General features: G+C 44.4%; 1 protein-coding gene across 1 annotated transcript in view; it reads left to right on the top strand.

The window, feature by feature from the left end:
- SUV39H2 (SUV39H2 histone lysine methyltransferase) overlaps positions 1-24,744 on the top strand; it is a 31,457-nt gene that overhangs the window by 3,265 nt on the left and 3,448 nt on the right. Inside the window, exons 2-5 of the mRNA XM_089686047.1 lie at positions 8,750-8,895; positions 14,122-14,793; positions 21,951-22,097; positions 24,230-24,359. Of these exons, the coding sequence (XP_089542173.1) occupies positions 8,750-8,895; positions 14,122-14,793; positions 21,951-22,097; positions 24,230-24,359 (1,095 nt within the window). The remainder of the gene's footprint in view (positions 1-8,749; positions 8,896-14,121; positions 14,794-21,950; positions 22,098-24,229; positions 24,360-24,744) is intronic.

The raw sequence follows: 24,744 nt of genomic DNA, 5'->3' as shown, positions 1-24,744 counted from the left end.
TGTGTGTGTGACCTCCCGCAGACAGTCGCGATACGTGTGTGTGTGTGACCTCCCGCAGACAGTCGCGATACGTGTGTGTGTGTGACCTCCCGCAGACAGTCGCGATACGTGTGTGTGTGTGACCTCCCGCAGACAGTCGCGATACGTGTGTGTGTGTGACCTCCCGCAGACAGTCGCGATACGTGTGTGTGTGTGACCTCCCGCAGACAGTCGCGATACGTGTGTGTGTGTGACCTCCCGCAGACAGTCGCGATACGTGTGTGTGTGTGACCTCCCGCAGACAGTCGCGATACGTGTGTGTGTGTGACCTCCCGCAGACAGTCGCGATACGTGTGTGTGTGTGACCTCCCGCAGACAGTCGCGATACGTGTGTGTGTGTGACCTCCCGCAGACAGTCGCGATACGTGTGTGTGTGTGACCTCCCGCAGACAGTCGCGATACGTGTGTGTGTGTGACCTCCCGCAGACAGTCGCGATACGTGTGTGTGTGTGACCTCCCGCAGACAGTCGCGATACGTGTGTGTGTGTGACCTCCCGCAGACAGTCGCGATACGTGTGTGTGTGACCTCCCGCAGACAGCCGCGATACGTGTGTGTGTGACCTCCCGCAGACAGTCGCGATACGTACGTGTGACCTCCCGCAGACAGTCGCGATACGTACGTGTGACCTCCCGCAGACAGTCGCGATACGTGTGTGTGTGTGTGTGTGTGTGTGTGTGTGTGACCTCCCGCAGACAGTCGCGATACGTACGTGTGACCTCCCGCAGACAGTCGCGATACGTACGTGTGACCTCCCGCAGACAGCCGCGATACGTGTGTGTGTGTGTGACCTCCCGCAGACAGCCGCGATACGTGTGTGTGTGTGTGACCTCCCGCAGACAGCCGCGATACGTGTGTGTGTGTGTGACCTCCCGCAGACAGCCGCGATACGTGTGTGTGTGTGTGACCTCCCGCAGACAGTCGCGATACGTACGTGTGACCTCCCGCAGACAGCCGCGATACGTGTGTGTGTGTGTGACCTCCCGCAGACAGCCGCGATACGTGTGTGTGTGACCTCCCGCAGACAGCCGCGATACGTACGTGTGACCTCCCGCAGACAGTCGCGATACGTACGTGTGACCTCCCGCAGACAGTCGCGATACGTACGTGTGACCTCCCGCAGACAGTCGCGATACGTGTGTGTGTGTGTGTGTGTGTGTGTGACCTCCCGCAGACAGTCGCGATACGTACGTGTGACCTCCCGCAGACAGTCGCGATACGTACGTGTGACCTCCCGCAGACAGTCGCGATACGTGTGTGTGTGTGTGACCTCCCGCAGACAGCCGCGATACGTGTGTGTGTGTGTGACCTCCCGCAGACAGCCGCGATACGTGTGTGTGTGTGTGACCTCCCGCAGACAGCCGCGATACGTGTGTGTGTGACCTCCCGCAGACAGCCGCGATACGTGTGTGTGTGTGTGACCTCCCGCAGACAGCCGCGATACGTGTGTGTGTGTGTGACCTCCCGCAGACAGCCGCGATACGTGTGTGTGTGTGTGTGTGTGACCTCCCGCAGACAGTCGCGATACGTGTGTGTGTGTGACCTCCCGCAGACAGTCGCGATACGTGTGTGTGTGACCTCCCGCAGACAGTCGCGATACGTGTGTGTGTGACCTCCCGCAGACAGTCGCGATACGTGTGTGTGTGACCTCCCGCAGACAGTCGCGATACGTGTGTGTGTGACCTCCCGCAGACAGTCGCGATACGTGTGTGTGTGTGACCTCCCGCAGACAGTCGCGATACGTACGTGTGACCTCCCGCAGACAGTCGCGATACGTGTGTGTGTGTGTGACCTCCCGCAGACAGCCGCGATACGTGTGTGTGTGACCTCCCGCAGACAGCCGCGATACGTGTGTGTGTGACCTCCCGCAGACAGTCGCGATACGTACGTGTGACCTCCCGCAGACAGTCGCGATACGTACGTGTGACCTCCCGCAGACAGTCGCGATACGTACGTGTGACCTCCCGCAGACAGTCGCGATACGTACGTGTGACCTCCCGCAGACAGTCGCGATACGTGTGTGTGTGTGTGTGTGTGTGACCTCCCGCAGACAGCCGCGATACGTGTGTGTGTGTGTGACCTCCCGCAGACAGCCGCGATACGTGTGTGTGTGTGTGACCTCCCGCAGACAGCCGCGATACGTGTGTGACCTCCCGCAGACAGCCGCGATACGTGTGTGTGTGTGTGTGTGTGTGTGACCTCCCGCAGACAGCCGCGATGCGTGCGTGTGACCCCTCCCGTAGACAGCCGCGGTGCGTGCGTGTGACCCCTCCCGTAGACAGACGCGATGCGTGCGTGTGACCCCTCCCGTAGACAGCCGCGGTGCGTGCGTGTGACCCCTCCCGTAGACAGCCGCGGTGCGTGCGTGTGACCCCTCCCGTAGACAGTCGCGGTGCGTGCGTGTGACCCCTCCCGTAGACAGTCGCGGTGCGTGCGTGTGACCCCTCCCGTAGACAGTCGCGGTGCGTGCGTGTGACCCCTCCCGTAGACAGTCGCGGTGCGTGCGTGTGACCCCTCCCGTAGACAGTCGCGGTGCGTGCGTGACCTCCTGTCATTGATCCCCAACATGCACACGCCCACAGCGACTAGCTAGCCGAGGCGTGCACATGCGGCCGTGACGGGGTAAGAGGCAATAAAGAGGACTTAACTTTGCATATATAAAACCGTTTATAAGATCAGCCGTGATTTCCTTTCACAGCCCGCACGACCATTTGGCCACCACCAGGGGGAGACTCCACACCAGCTGGTCGACCACACACACTGGCAGATACAAATCTTACATACAGTCTGGTGCACTGACTAGAGTTGAGGACCAGCTTAGTAATTACACACCCTTCTAAGGTCCCTCCAGCTATCCTACAGCTTGAACCCCGGTGTTAATCACTCTTCCACTGTCCACACACCCCCACACCAGACACACCACAAAAGGTAGCCTGCCACCACCCAACAGTTTATCCGCAGAACGGTCTGCTGGGACACCCCACACACACAGATCTCCGTCTGGCTGATCTGTTACCTTTTGCAATCTGCCCACACACAGTGCAATTGCATACAGATTGGCAATGAGCTTGACCGAACGTTTAAAGGCACTACAATAGAATACAATCTAATCTCTCCAATCCAATCTCTCAGAAGATATGAACACGTGCTTAAATACACAGAAGTCACTAATTAATTTTAAGATTTAATTTCCCGAAAGTGGGCAGTGCATAAAATATGTACAAAATATAAAAAGTTACAGAAATACAAGAAGACACACAAATGACTATTCACTATAAAATAAAAGGGAATAAAAGACAGAAGTAAAACTTTACCAAGATTTACCCTGCGACTGGAGCAAGTCAGAAAAGTCAGCAATCAGTTGGTCGATCAACCAGCTCCATACGAATCGCCATGTCCCAATGTCCGGGTACTTCATTTATGGGGATATGGACGTAGGCGGGACATTAGTCTTCGGCCAATTGACCCTGGGGATGTTCCTGCACCTGCCCACAGGATGTTTTGGGTGCTGACCTGCCCAAGTTCAATCGGGCCAAGACTGGCTTGAAACACCAAGTCGGGATTGGATTTCCGACACCAGTGCATCAGTCCGATCGCGACCGTACCAAACACTGTTCAACTGTCGCACTCCAGCGCCACCTAATTTCCTGCATTTTCCTGGCCTTCTGTCTAAACCACAAATATGGTTTTCATACATCTGTGTGGCGCACAGCGTGCACTATTAGAAGGAAGCATTTCCAACTCTCTGCAACTAATATTTTAGCTTTTATGTGGGATGAAATATACCCCTTTGATGTCTTAGACACTTGGCTCCTCAGACAGATCTGAGACCCCCTGTTGGCATGAAGCCAAGATGTCTCCAGCCATTTCCTTTAAACCAGTTTCACCAGAAGGTGACAAAACCTCATTAGCACTTAGGTGTCACATCCAGAGGAAGTTGGGCTTTTCAGACGCTAATTGATGAGCCTCTGATGAGTGAGTACCTCTGACTGAATACATCTTTAATGACAATGTATGTATGATTACATATTGCTACTGATCACATCTTATCTACTTAAATCTGTACATTTATGTCACATGTACATTACATCATGTCACATGTATGTTACACCTCCCGTAGACAGTCGATGTGCGTGCGTGAGACCTCCCGTAGACAGTCGATGCGCGTGCGTGAGACTTCCCGTAGACAGTCGTGATACGTGCTTGACCTCTGGGAACTGCCTGCACACACACACACACCAGACATGACATTACATCCAAAGGCAAAAGCCTATAACCCCTGCCAGGTTTTTGCCATCTATGCCTTCCTGTCGCAAAGCAGGAAGTCAGCAGAAATCCCTCCAAAGTGAAGTGTTGTCACCAGAACTAGTGTCCCCATCGGAGGATTCCCCCTGGTTGTTCTTGTGACCGTTCAGAATGTGGGATTTCCTTTCCACTCTTGGAGATAACGGTCATCAGAACAATTAGGACTCTATCCATTTGTAAAGCATAACACCGGCCATACATAGATGGAAATCTGGCCGCTTCAGTAGGGATTGGCCAATTTCTGATCTACATATGGACACTATTAACTGTACACAAGTCAATCTACCTATCCGCTTCTATACAACCACCCTCTCTGATTTTTTTTTTTTTTTGCCACTTAAACCGGAGCTCCACCCAAAAGGGGAAGTTCCACTTTAAGGACTGCTCCCCCGGTCCCCATTAAGGATTGGCACCTTTGGGGAGCAGGTACCCGTATTTGACAGGTACTATCTCCCACCTATGGTCCAATCGTCTAGGCCAGTGGTGGGCAACCTTTTTTTTTTCAACTGAGCCAAATCTCGCCAAAACCACGATTGAAATTTATTTTGAGAGCCACATTTTTAAAACTGAAAATACATCCCCCATAGAGTAATTCATCCCCCATATAGCAATTCATCCCCCATATAGCAATTCATCCCCCCTATAGTAAGCCCCCCCCTATAGTAAGCCCCCCCCCATATAGTAAGTCCCCCCTGTGTCAATTCACTTACCTTTGCTCCGCGCGTTCCTCTCGTCGTGCTTCCCGCGCCGTTCTGGTCTTCAGGGCGGACTGTGAGAGGAGAGGAGTTCGTCACGCTGCCCCGCCTACATCCTGGCTGCCCCGCCTACATCCTGACAGCTGCAGAGTCCTGACTTTTGGGGCGGCCGCCCGAGAGGAGGGAGGGGAGCGGGCGGCCGTCCGAGGGGAGGTGAGGGGGCGGCCGCCCGGCACACGCCCGTCCGAGAGGAGGGGGGGGAGGGAGGGGAGCGGGCGCCCGGCACACAGAAGAGCCGCATTTAAGCTTGTAAAGAGCCGCATGTGGCTCGCGAGCCGCGGCTTGCCGACCACTGGTCTAGGCGATCGGAAGCGGAAGGTGTCCTCCCTCCCTCCCTCCCTGTAGTCTTTTTGGACATGTGACAGGTCCCAGAAGACTACAGGACTATTCATGAAGCGCAGCGCTACTCGCGCATGCGCAGTGGGTACCCGGCTTTGAAGCCACAAGCTGTCACAGCCCGGGTGCCCACACTGAAGATGCCGGCCTCCTGGAATACAGGACGGCCGGTGAAATGGGCTGTGCGGGACACCACAGGACCGAGGGACAGGTAAGTGACTGTTTTTTCAAAGTCGGCAGCTACAGTTTTTGTAGCTGCTGACTTTTATTTTTTGACAGCGTGAGTGGAACTCCACTTTAATCAGTGCTGTAGGCGATAGCTGTGGGCACTGATCAGTGTATTCTGACAGTGGAGTAGGCTCCCCACTGTCAGAATACAATAGCTCAGCAGGGAGGATCCCTCCATCCACATTGATTGTGTGGATAGGGGAATCAACTTAAACCCCCCCCCCTCTTTCTGACCAGGCCATTTTTTGCATTATGGCGCCGCGTTACTTTAACTGACAATTGCACGGTCATGCAATGCTGCACCCAAATGAAATTTACGTCTCTTTTTTTTTTTTTTTTTTTTTTTCCCACGAATTGAGCTTCCTTCGATGGGGTGTTTTTTTTTTTTTTTTTTTTTTTTTAGTGCAAAAAAAAAAAAACAATTTTTGACTTTTGCTATTAAAAGTGTCGAGTAAAAAAAATGAAGAAAAAACTAATTTCGTCATAAATTTAGGCCAAAATGTATTCTGCTACATGTTTGCTAAGAAAAAAAATCCCAGTACGTGTTTGGTTTACGTGAAAGTTATGGCGATATATATAGTGATTTTTTTTTTTTTCCTATTTTTTTTTTTCTTTTTACTAGTAATTGCGGCGATCAGCAACTTATAGCGGGACTGCGGCGGGCATTCTGACATTGGGGGGAACTGACTTGGTGTCACTGACATCCCCAGTGACACCAATACAGTGATCAGTGTTAAAAAAAAAAAACAACAAAAAAAAAAACACTGACAATGTACTAATGGTACTGCATACACCTATGAAACGGCACCAAGCTACGGTACCTAAAATATCTCTGTAGGTGACGCATTAAAATCCTTTACAGGTTACCTGTTTAGAGTTACACATTATTATTGCTCTTGCTATAACGTTCACGGCGATTTCTCATCATTGATGTATGCGTGCATGACCTACCTATGTCTTTCCCCTTGGGGGGTTACGCATTTAATTTTTTTTAAACTTTATTTTATGTAGAACTTCTCTTTTTTACACTTTTTTTTTTTTTTATTTATTTACTTTATTGCTATCACAAGGGATGGACAACATCCCTTGTGAAAGCATGGGCTGTGACAGGTCCTCTTTCTGGGGGAAATCTGGGGTCTATTCGATCCCAGACCTCTCCTCTGGCCTCTAAAGAAGCCAGTCAGACACAGATCGGTCTGATCAGCTGCTTTACTAGCCAACATTCGTTCTCCAAATCAAAGATTCACATGACAGGCTAGATATTCTGTGTTCCTATTAAGGTTGTTCACACAGATGCGATCCACACACATTGCGTTTTGAGTGCCATTATGAAAAGGGTCTGCGAGTTTGTAGTGGTGCATTTCAGACTCACAAGTGATAGAGTGGCATTTGGAGATTAGTGTTCACATAGGCAAGCATTTGCAGTGAAGTCAACGGGACACAATTTTTGCATTGAAGTCAATGAGCGGCAGTTGTGGAGAGAGAGAGCTGACAAAATCGCACCTGTACTGAAATAGCACAGAAACCAGAATCCACATTGCGATTTCAGTACACATAAGTGTGAACCCAAGCTAGAGAGGCAGCTTAACAGATAAGATAACAGAGCCTCTGGAACTCCAAAAAATATAAATAAGGAATATGTTTGAGAGCTGCTAGCAACCCAAACAGGGCATCCAACCAAAGCAATAAATATCAAGACCGTGCTCTTCCCAAAAAATATCTCTTATAATACAAAAGTGCTGAAAAACAATTATAAATAAACTTGAAATAAAGTGTGGGAAAGTGTCCAACTCCAATGTGTGGAAATCTATTCAAAAACATAACATTATTAATCAATATATCTTAACCGCCTCCCGCCTGCCATATAGTACAATGACGGGCGCAAGGTGGTTCTCTCGTTCTGGGAGGATGTCATATGTCCTCCCATTCTAACCGTGCATGCGCTGCTCAGGGAGTGCGCGGTGATCTGCGGTGCACTGTGTCCCTCGATCAACGGAAAGAGCCGAAGATGTCGGCTCAGTCATGTGATCAGATGTGTCCATTCACAGCTGATCACATGTAAACAGGGAAATGCTGGTTATCTGCATTTCTCCTCACGAGCTGTCACGCTGGCAGCTTGTGAGAAGAGAGCTGGTAATCGGCATTCCTCGGAGGGGACATGTACACAGATCGTCAGGGCACTGATGAGTGTGCCCTGTCGATCTGTGTAGCCCCAGCAGGGCCACCAGTCAGTGCCAGCTGTCAGTGCTTATCCATGCCACATCAGTGCCCATCTGAGCTTCCTTTCAGTGTCACCCATCAGTGCCATATATGAGTAATGCCCATCAGTGCCCATCACTGCAGCCTCATTAGCACACATCAGTGAAGAAAAATCACTTATTTACAAAATTTTAAACAAACTAAATTTTTTTTTTTTTTTTTTCTTTTCAAATTTTTCAGTGGATTTTGGTTTAAGAAAAAATAAAAAACCCGCAAGTGATTAAATACCATCAAAAGAAAGCTCTGTCACAAAAAAATGATAAAAATGTCATATGGGTACAGTGTTGCACGACTGCGCAATTGTCATTCAAAATGTGACCGCACTGAAAGCTGGAAATTGGCCTGGGCAGGAAGGGGGTATAAGTGCCCTGTAGGCTAGTGGTTAAAGTGATTAACATCAACAAAAATCAAAAAAGTATTTAAAATTATTAATTACAAAAGTTTGGGAAAGTGTTCAAAGAAAAAGGCAAAAAATCTATACATTTGTGAAACAATTTGTGAACCGATGGAAAGAAATGTATTATATCCAACCAGGGCAAACAACCAAGGAAATTTATAGCACTCTACCCAAAAAGTATCTCTAATAATGCTAAAAGTGTTAAAAAAACAAATATAAAAAAAACTTGTAATAAAAAAGTGTGGGGAAAAAACTGAAATGCTCCAAACTTTTTCTTTATTTTTCATTTTTTAATTTTTTTTCTTCTTTTTGGATGTTATTAGATATATTTTTATAGTTTAATACCCATACAGGCATTGATCTTCTATGCAGACTAAGGTGAAGACACATTTTTATAGACCGCAAATCTCATGGTGAATTCTGCTTTCACAGTTTGGTGCGTGCCATGTCTTGCTTCTAATGAAACTCTTCAAGAGATGTGCCGCAAAGAATCCCTGATCTGCAAATGCATTGGAATAAATAGAAAAAATCTAAACCGTTATGAAGTGGAATATCTCTGTGACCGTAAAATGGAGAAGGTAAGCTGTATTCCTCTTTAAGTTTGTTTAAAGTGACTTTCATAAAATCTAATATGTATTATTAACTCAACGTTTTAAACATGAAGAAATATTTACAAAAACGTACTTTCCTGCAGAATTCACACTGAGGGTCAATTCACACTACATGCATTTCCGTTACTTTTTTTTTTCTGTACCAAAAACGCACAAAGTAGGTTATATGGTTGTCAATGACATAGTTCACATCAGTGCTTGCAGTTCCAGTGTGTTTCGGATGCAGAAAAAAAAAGTAGAACAGGCTGCATTTTTCCTGCATGGAACTATACTGGAACGTGGTAAAACACACCAGAATGCACCGAAAATGCACTGGACCGCGCATGTACCTAGTTTAAATTGAAGAAAAAGAGCAGGGGGGAAACATTAACTGAAACGCACCGGAACATGTCAAACGCTCATGCAGAAATGCTTCCGGATCACATCTGGACTGTGTGTTTTTATAGTGTGACCTGGCCTTTAGTGCGGTGAACAGTGGTTTACTGCACCGTAACCTCTCTGGCAGCTGTCCATTCTGTTTGAATTCGTCCTCCATTTATAAATGTACTACCAAATGTCAATGGAGTAGAAAATGAACAAGTATTTTCCTTTTTGTTCTTTCGCTTCCTCTGCAGGAGATATTTAAGTAATCCGTTCCATTTTAGACATTTTAGCAGATATGCTTTGCTTCGTGGCCAGGGCAGGAATTATACCCGCTGTCGTGCTCGACAGGCGATGCTGATTGCGAACCATTCAAGTGAATGGATCTGCACTGCAACCACCCCCAACACGTAGGCTTGCCTGGTAATTAAAGGGTTAAAATAGGCCTTGAGGAGGGGATACAATGCCTCCTCACCGCCTGTCTAATGCTGTCTGAAGCATCAGACAGTAAAGTAAGTCACATATTATGTTAACTTTTTAAATTTTTTTATTTTTTATTTCAACCACAATCTCTCCCCTCCACCACCACACACTCCGATCAGAAGCGGAAGGTGTCCTCCCTCCCTGTAGTCTTCTGGGAAATGTGACAGGTCCCAGAAGGCTATGGAACCATTCACAAAGCGCGGCGCTACTCGCGCATGCGCAGTGGGAACCCGGTTGTGAAGCTGCAAGCTTTCACAGCCAGGTGCCCACACTCCAGATGCCGGGGAGAGAGGATGGCCGGTGAAACCAGCTGTGGTGAGGACACCGCTGGACCGAGGGACAGGCAAGTGTCTATTTTAAGAGTCAGCAGCTACAGTTTTTGTAGCTGTTGAATTTTATTTATTTTTTTATTCAACTGGAACTCCACTTAAAATACCAGGCGTGCATTACGTACAGAGTGCAGAGATTGGTCGGGTTACATACAGTGCATAGTTCAGGGGTGCAGGGTTCAGCCGCCTTCTGCAGCTGCTTACCTCTGCATCCCCCACCTACATCTAACTTTCACCTCTTTTCAGCTCTGACCTCTGCATGCAACCTTCCCTTCACTGCCCCATCTTCTCCCCCTCTGCTTCCTAAATGCTCCACCAACTTCCACATGTATTACTTTTGCTGCTATATTAAGCTGAAGCACCCAGCTGTCTCTAGTACCTTCCCGCACACTGTAGGTAGCTCCGCATCCACACTGCACCCCGAGCACCTGCATCTCTCTTGTCCCCATCCTGCACTCAAGTGATCAGATCTGTGGGAGCCATTGGGAGACCAGCTGTCAAGTTTCAGCTGAAAAACTCCTATCCTATCAAAACTATTGGGACATCTGTCTTTACATGCAAATAAACGTTAATGGCATCCCAGTCTTAGTCTGTAGGGTTCAATATTGAGTTGGCCCACCCTTTGCAGATATAACAGCTTCAACTCCTCTGGGAAGGTTGTCCACAAGCTTTAGGAGTGTCTATGGCAGGCGTCACTAAATGGCGGACCGCAGTCCAAATACGGAGAGTGACAGTCCTGTCCGGACTGAGCCCATGCCACTTAGCACCCTGAGTTGACTCCTCCTCCTGCAGCTGTTAAAAAAAAATGGAAGAATGGCACCTGTTCTGTATGTACTCATCTGCCGCCGCCGTCACCGCTGCTGTTGAAGTTACTGCAGGGAAAAGGGAATTAAGATCTGGGGTAGAGGGGACTGTGATATCAGAGGGGGGAATCTGTGAAATGGGGGAGCTTTGAGATTGGGTAACTGTGATGTAGGGGGGGCTGTGAGAGGGGGGAAGTTGTTATATGGGCGGCTATGAAGTGAGGGGGGAAGTTATGATATGGGGGGCTATGAAGTGAGAAGGGAGAGCTGTGATATGGGGGGGGGGGAATGCAAGAGCGGGGGAGCTGTGATATGGGGACTGTGAAGTGAGAGGGGGGAGCTGTAATACTGGGGGGCTTTGATATTGGAGAACTGTGATGTTAGACGGAGCTGTGATATGGGGGTCTGTGATGTCAGGAGGGGGAGCTGTGATGTGCGGGGTTGTGATGTCAAGGAAAGACACTGCTGTAAAGGGGGCCTGTGACATAAGCAGGGCTATAATGTTGGGGGCCTCTTATGTGAAAGGGAGTTGACATGTACGGTAGGCTGTGATGGGAAAGGGGGGACTGAGGAAATTAATGTAAATAAGGGTGTGATGTGAAACACCTGAGTAATAGAAGAAAAATTGAGTTTCGGAAAGACAATGTTACCAACTGGACCTCCGTGAATTTTAATTCAGTACCCCTGGTCTATGGGAATGTTTGACCATTCTCCCAGAAGTGCATTTGTGAGGTCAGGCACTGATGTCGGACGAGAAGGCCTGGCTTTCAGTCTCTGCTCTAATTCATCCCAAAGGTGTTCTATCAGGTTGAGGTCAGGACTCTGTGCAGGCCAGTCAAGTTCCTCCACCCCAAACTCGCTCATCCATGTCTTTATGGACCTTGCTTTGTGCACCGGTGTGCAGTCATGTTGGAACAGGAAGGGGCCATCCCCAAACTGTTCCCACAAACTTTGGAGCATGAAATTGTCCAAAATGTCTTGGTTTGCTGACCAGGGTGGATTTGATTTAAATCCAGCTTTAAATCATGATTGAAAAGGCTTGATTTAAATCATATAATTTTTAAAAGGCAACTGTCATCTCTGACCCGCTGTTGACTCACCGATAGTCCCATTCACTTTAATGGGATGGCTGGTGATGCAGCAGTAGCTCAACAAGGTGAGTGAGGGATGTGGTGGCAGCAGGTGAGTGGATGCCCGCTAACAGGCGCTGCCATGATGGATCTAAAATGACAGCTCTTTAAATGTATGGAATCCGACTAATTCTTTCTGGTAGTTAGAATCTTTAATATTTGCAAACCAAATGAAGAATAATAAGCTGTTTGGTTAGTAAAACGGCGATATCAGAACCTATTTTAGGTTAATCACACATAGCTGGAGAACTTCTCAAATTATTTTTATTTCATGTTTTTTTTTTTTTCTCATGGTTACTGTGAAATCATGTGAAGGCACCAATGCACTGCATTGGTGATCTCAGCTTGCAGAGCTTGGATTCATTGAATGAGTTTACCAAAAATTTAAATAGTGCAGAATATACAGCCTCATGCTATATAACTAAGCTCCATTTCATGCTGAATAAACTAAATTATTAAATCTATCTTAAACTATCTGTGATAGATTTTTACTCCAAAAGCATTTTATTAAAATAAATTTGCTACAAAATAAAATCCGATTTTAAATTTAAATAAATCCTATATTTTTTTTTTTTGTTAATTGATTTTTTTTGTATCCACCCTGATGCTGATGCCTTAAGAGTTCCCTTCATTGGAACTTGGGGACCGAGCCCAACCCCTGAGAAACAACCCCACACCATAATCCCCCCTCCACCAAACTTTACACTTGGCACAATGCAGTCAGGCAAGTACTGTTTTCCTGGCAACTGCCAACCGCAGCCATGCCCATCAGATTGCCAGACAGAAAAGTGTGATTTGTCACTCCCAGAGAACATGTCTCCACTGCTCTAGAGTCCAGTGCCGGCGTGCTTTACACTACTGCATCCGACACTTTGCATTGTACTTTGTGATGTAAGGCTTGGATGCAACTGCTTGGCCATAAAAACCCATTCCATGAAGCTCTGTATGCACTGTTGTGCTAATCTGAAGGTCACATGAAGTTTGGAGGTCTTTAGCTATTGACTCTGCATACAGTTGGCGACTTCTGCGCATTGTGCACTTCAGAATGCGTTTAGTAGGGCTCACCGCACTATGTGCACATTTCAGCAACTCGCTGTCAGTGATTTCCACCTGTTTGGACCCCCTAAAAGAATTCCTTGGAGGGTAGCATTTCAGTACTGATGATGAAGTGAATCAGGGTGTCCTAGGATGGTTCAGGTGTACTGAAAAATCTTTCTATGCAGAACTTTTCCAGACATTAAACGCTGGGATAAGTGTATAAATGTAGCAGGGGAGTATGTTGATAAATAAACAGCTTCCACTCCTTGAAATGTGTCCTTTTATTATATAAACTCAAAAGTCCCAGTTTGACTTGACTGCCCCTCGTATATATTCCATTTTATGTTCGTTTTGTTTTAATTTTCAGGTAGCAGAGCACCACGGCCTATTAAGCTCCTGTAAAGCCTTTCTGTTAGACAGCTGTGATGTAAAAATACATTTTGAATAATTTAGGATTGAGCCCTTCTTTTCGATCCTCCTACATAAGGCATCCTTACTAGTGGATTAACGCTGCTTGCCAGAGAGGTTAGCGGTTGTACTAATTCTTCCAAGAGCCCAGAATGTTTGTCATTACAGTATAATTGTGATGTATAGAATGTAACCAAATTTTAAAATGACAATTTAATTGAATTCTATTACCAGAATATGTTAATGTTTGAAGTAACTTTTGAGGGAAATTTACTAAGACGGGAGCAGCCGGAATCTGGAGCAGCTGTGCATGGCAACTAGTAGGCTTCTTGCTTTAATTTTTCTACAAGCTGATTTGTTGCCTTGCTCAGCTGCTCCAAATTCTCTGTTCCAGTTTTTACTTTAGTAATTTCCTGCCCATTGCATTTGCATTTGATTTCTAATTGTGTGTGCATGGGGGACTAATTATGTTAAACACACTTGCTGCTGATCGTTGCCTAGATGTTTTCACACTAGGGAGCTCAGGAGCAGAATATTTTCATGCAAAGTTGCTGCCATGTTTCTTAATTTTTATGGTGTGAATTTTAAAAATGGGTGCACTTCAACTAAATACTAAATTCTCTTTTGTGCATTTATTTTAAGGGTACCGAATACTTTCTTGTGAAGTGGAAAGGATGGCCGGAGTCGTATAATACATGGGAGCCCATAGTAAACCTCAAGTGCCCGAAACTTTTAGAGCAGTTTTACAATGACTTTTACATTTATTTATCTAAACTTAATGCTGGCAAATTAAATAAGCTAAAAAATAACATTAAATCTGTGAGCCACTTTGCTGCTAACTTTATAGTGAAGAAGGCTAAACAACGAATTGCACTCAAGCGCTGGGAGGAGGAACTGAACAGGAAAAAATCTCATAACGGAATGCTCTATGTAGAAAATGATGTAGACCTTGAAGGGCCTCCCAGAGACTTCTATTACATTAATGATTACAAGACAACTCCTGGAGTCATTACCTTGGGTGAAGCCATTGTTGGCTGTGAATGCACAGACTGCTTTACAGGTACATGTTGCCCTATAGAGGCAGGGGTTGTCTTTGCTTACAATGAACACAAACAAATTAGGATTCAACCTGGACGCCCTATTTATGAATGCAATGCTAGATGTAAATGTGGTCCAGATTGTCCAAACAGAGTGGTACAGAAAGGACCCCCTTACTCTTTATGCATCTTTAGGACAGACGATGGACGTGGCTGGGGGGTTAAATCGCTCCAGAAAATCAAGAAGCACAGCTTTGTTATGGAATATGTTGGTGAGGTATGTGAATATTCATCATTGTTCCTGTAAATATAACCAAATTGGTATATATTCATTAATCTACATTCTCTGTTTACAAGTTACTCGGATTCTGTAGTTGGTTTCCCACTGATATGTGGGTGGATTACTTACCATGCAGTATATCTGAGGACTCTCAGATTTTGAAAAGAAAAAATGAAAGGTGTTATATTTATTTATATACTGCTCAAAAAAATTAAAGGAACACTTTTTTTGAAAACACATGAGATCTCAATGGAGAAAAATATCATGCTGGATATCTACACTAATATGGACTGGGTAATGTGTTAAGAATGTAAGGGATGCCCCATCATTTGATGGAAATGAAAATTATCAACCTACAGAGGACTGAATTCAAAGGCACCATTTTAGTCCATTTTGCTGAAATTCCATTGCAGCAACTCAAAATGGTACACAGATGGTGTCCTGGTGTATTGCCTCCTAGATCTGGACCAGGACATCACTGAGCTCCTGTACAGTCTGAGGTGCAATCTGGCGGCATTGGATGGACTGAAACATGATATCCCAGAGGTGTTCTATTGGATTTAGGTCAAGTGAGCTTGGGGGCCATTCAATGGTATCAATTCCTTCATCCTCCATGAACTGCCTGCATACTCTCACCACTTCTGGCCAGGCACTGTCGTCCTCTAGGAGGAACCCAGGATCCACTGCACCAGTGTAGGGTCTGACAATGGGTCGAAGGATTTCATTCCGATACCTAATGGCAGTAAGGGTGCCATTGTCTAGCCTATAGAGGTCTGTGTGTCCCTCCATGGATTTGCCTCCCCAGACCATCACTGACCCACCAACAAAACGGTCATACTGAACGATGTTACAGGCAGCATAACATTCTCCATGACTTCTCCAGACCCTTTCACATCTGTCACATGTGCTCAGGGTGAACCTGCTCTCATCTGTGAAAAGCACAGCGCACCAGTAGCAGACCTGTCAATTCTGGTGTTCAATGGCAAATATCAGTCAAGCTCTATGGTGTCAGGCAGTGTGCACTGGGCCCACTAGAGGACGTCGGGCCCTCAGGCAACAGTCATGAAGTCTGTTTCTGAGTGTTTGGTCAGAGACATTCACACCAATGGCCTGCTGGAGGTCATTTTGTAGGGCTCTGGCAGTAGTCGTCCTTTTCCTCCTTGCACAAAGGAGCTGATACCGGTCCTGCTGATGGGTTAAGGACCTTCTACGGCCCTGTCCAGCTCTCCAAGAGTAACTGCCTGTCTTCTGGAATATCCTCCATGCTCTTTAGACTGTACTGGGAGACACCACAAACCTTCTGGAAATGGCACGTGTTGATGTGACATCCTGGAGTAGTTGGACTACCTGTGCAACCTCTGTAGGGTCCAGGTATCGCCTCATGCTACCAGTAGTGACACTGACCCTAGCCAACTGCAAAACCAGTGAAAAAAGTCAGGAAAGATGAGTAGGGAAACAAATGTCAGGGGCCTTCACCTGTAAAACCATTTCTGTTTTGGGGGTTCTCATTGTTGCCCATCTAGTGTACCTGTTGTTAATTTCACTAACACCAAAGCAGCAGAAACTGATTACCAACCCCCTCTGCTACTTAACTGACCAAATCTATATCCCAGGAGTTTATTTGACTTGATCGATATATAATCTCTCGTGTGGGGTTTTTTTTTTGTTTTGTTTTTTTGAGCAGTGTGTGTATATTATGCTTTTAAGCTTAAGCAGTATTAGAAGAGGAGCATGCGATGGCTTTTTTTTTTTTTCCCCTAAATTATACTTGCCTAGGTAGATGCAGCATCAGTCTCCCGCTGGCTCGAAGTGTGAGAACTCAGCGATCACATGCCTGCCCAGAGCAGTGACTATCAGTCAATCTCAGTAGAGCGCTGAGAGCCTAAGCCGGGTGCCGCTTCAGACTCTGGGAACTTTAAAGCCAAGATCTTTCCCCAGCCTGGACCGGCTGAGTGACATCAGCCAACAGTAAGCTTCAGCCCACTATCGGTTTAAAATGGGTCACAGGAGTGCACAATGAACTGCAGTCCTGTGCTCCACAGGAGAAGTACAGCCAAAAGAGCTGTGGCTGTTCTCCTTTTTAAGCTCAAAAACATTCTTAGAGCTGCTGTATAAAGGATTGTGGGTTGCTGAAATTCAGGTATGTAAAACCTATGCATAAAATAAATTAATACAGAGATGCGTTTGATTTTTGTATTTTATATCTTACTGGTGTTCAATATGCTGGTGATCAGTTGCACATTTATTGGACCACTCAGAACACTATGAAGATTTGGTATTGTAATTATATACAATGTATTTGTCTGAAGCAGTTCACAAAATACATGTTTTTAACCAAACAATTTTTCATATGTGAATTAAAACCCACCTGAATTTGACTTGAAATCATCCTCTTTTATAATTCTCCGTACAGCAGAGCGGGCAGTAAAAGGGCCAGTACTAGTAGCCAATAAGGTATGCTGAATGCTCATGTGCTAACAAGGGCATGCTGACAGGAGGACAGATTGAAACTTGTCAGTCTGCTGTCTGTGTAATCACTGTCTGAGGGCAGGGAGGTGACCAGGCCATTTTGCTTGGCTACAGTAGAATAAAGTTGTTATCCTTTTCCGGACTGTAAATCTCAAAACAAAACTAAATTGACAAATAAAACATGCTTTTACAGGTAAAACCTGTAGGTGTTTTCCTGACGTTTGACTTTAAATGTAATTTTAAACAGTATCTAAATTTTTGTTTTATACTAGCTGCATAATGGTAATCAAACTGGGAGAGGAAGGAACAACGTTGTAAGGTTTTACTGCATTGTTGAGAAGTAGAATGTGCTGATTGAGGTAGAGAGAACACAGAAATAAAAGGTGAGGAAGACTTATAAAAGTGATGTAACAGATATTACGGAAAAAATGTAAACTTAGCCTACCGTAAAAGCTTCAGTGAGAAACCTGCCATTTATTCATTCATTTCTGGAAAGTAACTGGTCACCCCAAGTCTGATGTAATAGTCCATCATGAAGGCAGAAAAAATCTACAGGCTGACTTTTTCCACTAGTTTCAGGACTGGCTGGCCTCAATTTTGAACTGACTATCTGGCAAATGTACAGTTTTTTTTTTTTTTTTTTTCAACACAGTGCTATTATTTTCAACACAAGTGAATAAAGCTCAAAATCCTTCTAATAGCTTTTATTTCCATACACACAAATGCATTGGGAACACTACACATTCTGTTCCAAATCAAAATATGAAGAAAAAATATCAAATTTGTGTTGTTCCTCTAAAAAAAAAAACTGAAGAAAAGTGAATATTCGTCTGTTCAAAAAAAATAGCAGTGTTTGTATTCTTCTTTACAAACTCAAACATTCACTATATAAACTGAAAAATGTTTGAAGATTTTGCTTTCCTTTGATTCACTTAATTTAATATTTAGTTGTATAAGCACTGTTTCTGAGAACTGCTGTACATCTGTGTTGCATGGAGTCAACGAACTTCTGGCACCTGTGAACAGGTATTCCAGCCCAGGATGATTGGACTACATTCCACAGTTCTTCTCTATTTCTTGGTTTTGCCTCAGAAACTGCATTTTTGATGTCACCCCACAAGTTTTCTCTTGGATTAAGATCTGGGGATTGGGCTGTTGAAGCCAAAGACCTAAAGTATAGAGGGCGTTCATAGCAAGGAAATCCACTCCCACAAAATTTACCATTGCATATGGAAGGCCTCTCTGTAGACGTGCACGAAACGCGTAGGAGGAGCCAATTACGCCGCTACGTCACGCCGTCGGAGCAGCATGGAGCTCCGGCGGCCACCCCATCTCATGGATGACGCCCAGTACCAGCCCTGAACCTCCAGAGAGGGAGCCTGTTAACCCTTTGAGATCAGCACCCATCCATCCCCAAGTGGAGCTCTGGACATCCCTTGATCACCCCATAAGGCTTTTGGATCCTACCACCCTAAGAGGGAGATATTTCCACTTCTGGCCTGGCCCTGATGACCTTATCTGATGACATCTGGATATTATTTATAAACGCGCAATATTACTGTGCGTTCGGTGAGTGCGCATTTCTTCTGTTCACAAGAGCACCATCACCGATTTAAATCATCCAGGACCTCACTGGCACATATTTGTCATTTTATGAACGATCATTTTTTAGTTTATTGCTATTTGATGAACTTTTTACTGCATTTTTACATATTGTTTGAACCTTTTACTGCTTTATTATCTTACTATATACTTATCACTCTATAGCGCTGCACTTCTATATACACATGGAAGGCCTGTTTTGGTTGGAGTGAGGACAGGAGGTTTAACCACAGGAATTATTCTATCACTCATATTCCTGCCTTCCTCCACTTTGGTGTTGACCAGTGTCTTCTAGAAACCTCTTAGAATAGCAGCTCACAAGATGTTTCTATTTAGTGTAAATACCAAATAATATGCTGTGTAAATAATTGTGAATCGCTCACACCATACACATACCCATACAAATGTGTGAATTTTTAAATAGAAATGTGCTGCCGCTCTCCACTATCCATAAATAAACAACTTAAATCCTCCAACAAATGAACTACTGTATAAATGTCCATGCAAAATCCGTGATTAACTTGCATCCACTGTTGTATAAAAATGGAAAGCTCCTCAGTTCACCTCATGTGATATATCCAAAAACAATGTGTACACCTCCACTTCTTGTGCTCTCACCTTATGTATATGAACAAGCCGCTAAGTCAGGTCATATATAGCATGTGTCCCTTATTTGGACTGTGGTGAGATGGTAGTGCTGTCTAGTGGGTCTGAGTCTCCTTAACTGTCCTAGTAATCCTCCATCAGATCAAATGCCAAAAAGATAACCAAAACATAGTGCTTTTATCCTTACAAAAACATTTAATTTAAAATATGCAGTATTCCACTCACATGTAAAACGTAAATATGCACTATTTGCAAAATAACTCCTCCAGAGTGCCGCTAGTGGTCTTGTTTAGCCTTCCTTCTTACACAGCCAGCTAACAGCTCTCTCCACTGCTTGCTGAGCGTTGTGACATCAAAGCCCCTCCCTTACGCGTTACGCCACAGGGTTATGTGGCTTAATCAAGGGGGAATGAATCATTCACAATGTTAGTGCACAGGACATTGTCTAACAGAGCTATTACTTCAGAGCAGAAACAGTCTCATGTCAAGATACATGCGCCTCTGCTTAAAAATATGGATGTTTATACTGTTGTAGTGGCAGCCATCATATCTGGTGAGTTTTCAATTCACTGCAAGACGATGACGGCAATTTTGATTGATGCTTTGCTACAAGCAAGAGCACTTTATGGTGATGGATGGACATTATTTCAAATATATTTTAGACAATTTTTGTTTGCACTATTTGTTTTTTTGAAATCATGGACATTTATTTATTTATTTTGATGCACTTCAGTTTCATTATTCTATGTTTAGCGCTACACTTTACGTTTTCATTAAGTCTGTTTGAGTTGGCAGCTCTTTCTTGTGAAGAGCTTTCTCTTGTTTCAAGGCGGTTATAAGAACAAAACTTTCCTCCTTTGTATAAGGGGGTGTCCTGCTCCCCTAATGAGGATGTTGTCCTTTTCCATGGCAAGAAAATTGTCCTACATTGCTTAGTTGTGGTCAGGACTGTCAGGGTCTACCCTCTATTTGCAAGATTGAGTCCCTCTTTTTCCTGCCCGTGGGCCCTCCTAGACTCTGCCTTCCACTCCGACTTTGCCAGGTGGATCATGCAACTTTCCAGGGCATACATCCTTAACGTTCTACTATTTCCAACTGCCCATTCCACCAGAGCAGTTTGTGTCACCTCGGACACAGGTCTCTTTTCAGTCCTAATAACTCCTTTTTTGCTTTCTGGAAAAACTGGAGCTTCAAGGACTGCAAGGGTTTTATGAATAAGCTCTGGGCCCTTGAAAAACTTTCGCCAGTGTCCAGTCACCTGAAGGTAGCATTTCGCCCATGATCTATGAATACCAGTCCTATACTGTACTCCAAGATATGTTTACAGGTAAGTCAAACTATATATAGAAGAGACTACACATTTTGAAAAGTTTCCCTTATTTTCTGGTAACATATCAAATATAAATAACTAGTGTTGCACAGATAGTGATATCAGTATTGGTGCCGATATGAAGCATTTGCACGTGTACTTGTGCTCATGCAAATGCTCCAATTCTAAAACCGATACCTTCAAGTCTGCAGACTGTAACCATCGCCTTTTATGGAGAAAGATGTAAGAGGACATGCGTGAGGGCGGGTTCCGGATGTCTGACGTCACACATGTCAATCGGGGTCCAGCAGTGTAAGATGTGAAATCCGGACCGCAGATACTCCGGAAAATGCTGTGCCGCTACACCACCAGGGCAGAGGCAGTTGAGCTGGGCGTTGTGTAAAAAATAAGTGCATCCAAAGGCAATGATTAATTTTAGGTTTGGTGGCCTACCAGGGCAGTGGCAAAGCAAATAAGTATAGGAAATAAATAAGTTAACTTTAGATTTATTTCTTTACACAGTAAATTCAATAATTTTTAAGACTGCTGGGCTATCATTACATCACCAGGGCAATGTCTGAGTTAGTTCTTCAAAATTATTATAAAGAAACGGTAATAATTTTTCTTAGTCTAAAAAAAAAAAAAAAAAAAAAAAAACCCTGCCAAATGATACTAAAAATAGGTATCGGTATTGTATTGTACTTGAGGAGCAAGAATCTGTACTCTGTCTTAAACTGGTATTGGTGCATCCTGTAAATATCAGGACAGCACTACCCCGTTTTTGCAAAGTAGGCACCCCAAGGTGATCATTTTTTTTTATAAGTCTTCCAACAAGTCTTTTGTTAAACAGTTGCACAAAATAGGTGGTCAGTGGCATTTCGGGATACTATAGGAATTTGAACCTGTTACTTTCCTTGCTGTGTCCCTTTTTGGGGAGGACCCCCTTCACTTGTACCTGTTGTTATGGTGGTCCCAGAGACAGGAAGTGAGGAAAAACAGGGATACAAGCAGTGGACAGTGAGCTTTCCCTGTCCTAGCGGGATTTCCCTTCCTCCCAGTAATGATGGTTGACTTACCCAATGTATTTAGATTTTGGAAACTATTGTATGGGAGCTGAATGTGGCCAGACACCGTTTAATTTGTTCTTTTTTCCTATATGTTTTTTCAGGTGATAACAAGTGAAGAGGCAGAAAGAAGGGGTCAGCAATATGACAGCACAGGAATCACTTACCTGTTTGATCTGGACTATGAATCAGACGAATTCACTGTGGATGCTGCTCGATACGGAAATGTCTCACACTTTGTAAATCACAGCGTAGGTGGCTTTATTTTTATTAAATGTCTGCAGTAAATATAAACTAAAACTTTGTTTAGTGTTTTTTACTTAAGAGTACACTTAACGTGGTGATAGAATAAATGTAATGTTTACCCTTGTTAGAGGTTACAAATATAAATGTAATATTAAGCGAAACAACCCTCCTGTATTCTTTCATACTGCTCAGCTTCCTTCTGATATCTAGAGAACATTCACGAAAGGTTCCAACCTAGTGGCTACCTGTGTACTGTATTTGTCTAGCTCAGCCTTTCTAAATCTGATACATTAATGTGATTATCAGTGGGAAGAATGCTCCTTTTTAAACTTGTGGTCATTGGGAAGAATTACCCCCTCACAGATAGCTGAAAAGATCATTGGTGTCAGTGGGAACTTATCTGAGAGGCAGGAATTGCTCAAGGAACCCCTAGCACCCTCTGAAGGATTCCATGGAACCCTTCTTGAGAAACCCTGGTCTAGCTGTTTAACTGCAGATCCCAAGGTACCCAAGGGCTGTATCACAATAGCAATTTTGTCACCAGCCACAGAAGTGGGAATTGTCAACTCACCATCACTGCTCCCTTATTAGCAATCAAGATTCTGCATAATTTCAGCAAGGAAGCTTCTTCCATTAGAGCAGCAGTTCTTCGTGTGGGGTGTACACTTCCTCTGCCAGGTATAAAATAAAAAAAAAATATATATATATTATATATTTTTTTTGTGTGTGTTTTCATTGCTCCCTGGGTTTGCATGTTTGAGCACAATTAATGAGTAACTACTGCAGATAATAGAGTTTTCATACATCCCCAGAGCAGCAGCATCAAGGGCAGGAAGCAGCTTCCAGGCATAGTACCTTACTTGCCGGCTGCCTGCACTCCACTTTCCAGAGGTTGGTGTTTAACTTTAAAGATTTAATTAAATTTTAAATATAAAAGTTAGTAGAATTGTTGCAGCATTTCCTATGCTGCAGCAATCCTTGTGTCATCTGTTTCACAGATGACGCATGTAGTATGGCAGCATAGGGTGTTGTACAACACTACAAGAATCTACTGACCCTTAGATTTCTACATGTTTTTATATACCGTGTTAGTATAGTACTGATTTTGTCTCTAGTTATGTTTCCAGTTGGTAATGTACTGGCTGTATCTGCAGAGGTTTCTGGTTGAGTCTGTACAGTACTTATACAGTATATAAACTGTGATGGAGGACATTTACTTTTGCATATAGCTGAAAAAAAGTTACTACATTGCACAACTTGCATAAAAGGCTTACATTATGTTTATACTTTTTAGCAGTTCTTAAATCCATAGGGGAGACCTGCAATGTAGACCAGACCTCAGGATTTAGATGTAGGGAGAAATCATGGGGAAAAAGTGTTAGAATCACTGAATTAGAGAGAGCAGCAAATGATTCTGCTGTGGAATTGACAGTGTGACATGGCCCCAACAATGCACAGGTAAGAGAATTCCTATTATATTTAAAAAAAAAAAAATATTATCTGACATGATCCTGGATTCACAAGCTTCACTGAGAGCAGCAGAGCCATGAGCTCCTGTTGTTTGTCAATCACATTCTGTTGGGGGGGTTGTGGCTGAGGTTTGCTGTGTGTCTATGGAAGCACACAGCCTGGCTTGGGAGCACTTCTGCACAAGTGCCCCCCACAGCACAGTGCTTAGTATGGGGGCACCCGGTAAAGGAAGCTGTGAGAGCGCACCAAAAAAGGGACTGTTCTGTGCAATAGCATTGTACAGAGCAGGTAAGTATAATGTGTATTTTTATTTTATTAACTTTAATTTACTAGTTAATGCAGCTGCGCTTCTACCTGGTTATGAGGCAAATGTACACTGTTGGCAACCTTTTAATGTCTAAAGTTTTTCTGTAGTAGTTTCCCAGCTATAATATTGGACCCAGGCTGCCAATATTTTTCATGATTGCTTAACATGTACTGTAGTTTATATCAGTAGTATTGTGTGGTGCTTATTTTGAGCTGTACTTTTAACCTCTATGCTTTGAAAGCAAGCATTTGTTCAAGCAACTGAATTGGGAAACCTTTTCTTTTTTTTCTTTCCTCTGTCTGACCATCTTAAGATATGAAAAGTGGAATAGTCCTTAACTGGTCTGTCTTTCCATTTTAGTGTGGTCCCAACCTTCAAGTGTACAATGTCTTCATAGACAATCTTGACGTGCGCCTCCCTCGTATTGCTTTATTTTCAACGAGACATATAAAAGCTGGAGAAGAGCTGACATTTGATTACCAAATGAAAGGTGACTATTTCACATAAGATTTTATGTAATTATACTTTTGTGATGTCCATCGTGTAGGGCAGTGTTTTTCATCCTTGTATCATTGGGGCGCCCCTGAAAAGTCCTGAGGGACTCCATTCTAAGGCTTAGTTCACATCACTGTGAATCACGGAATGTGCACAAAATCATGCGTGTTCCAGACACGCAAATAAGCGCACTGCAGGGGTCAGGGAATTCTTTCCCTGTATTTCTGCAGGGCAGCCACTCAGATGAGAACCAAGGGCTTGTTCACATGTGAGGTTGGAGAGTGGTAAAACCACACAGTCAGCTGTGTTTTTACCATTCCCAACTGCTTCCCCTTTGTAGAGTACACATGCTGAGGCTGCAACTGGAAACATACCCCCAG

Source organism: Staurois parvus, unplaced genomic scaffold, assembly GCF_062004578.1.
Source record: "Staurois parvus isolate SC_StPar_1 unplaced genomic scaffold, SC_StPar_1.0 ptg000019l, whole genome shotgun sequence".
NCBI classification, from domain to species: domain Eukaryota; kingdom Metazoa; phylum Chordata; class Amphibia; order Anura; family Ranidae; genus Staurois; species Staurois parvus.
The sequence above is the reverse complement of the archived record's forward strand: the minus strand, read 5'-3'. Positions and strand labels throughout refer to the sequence as shown.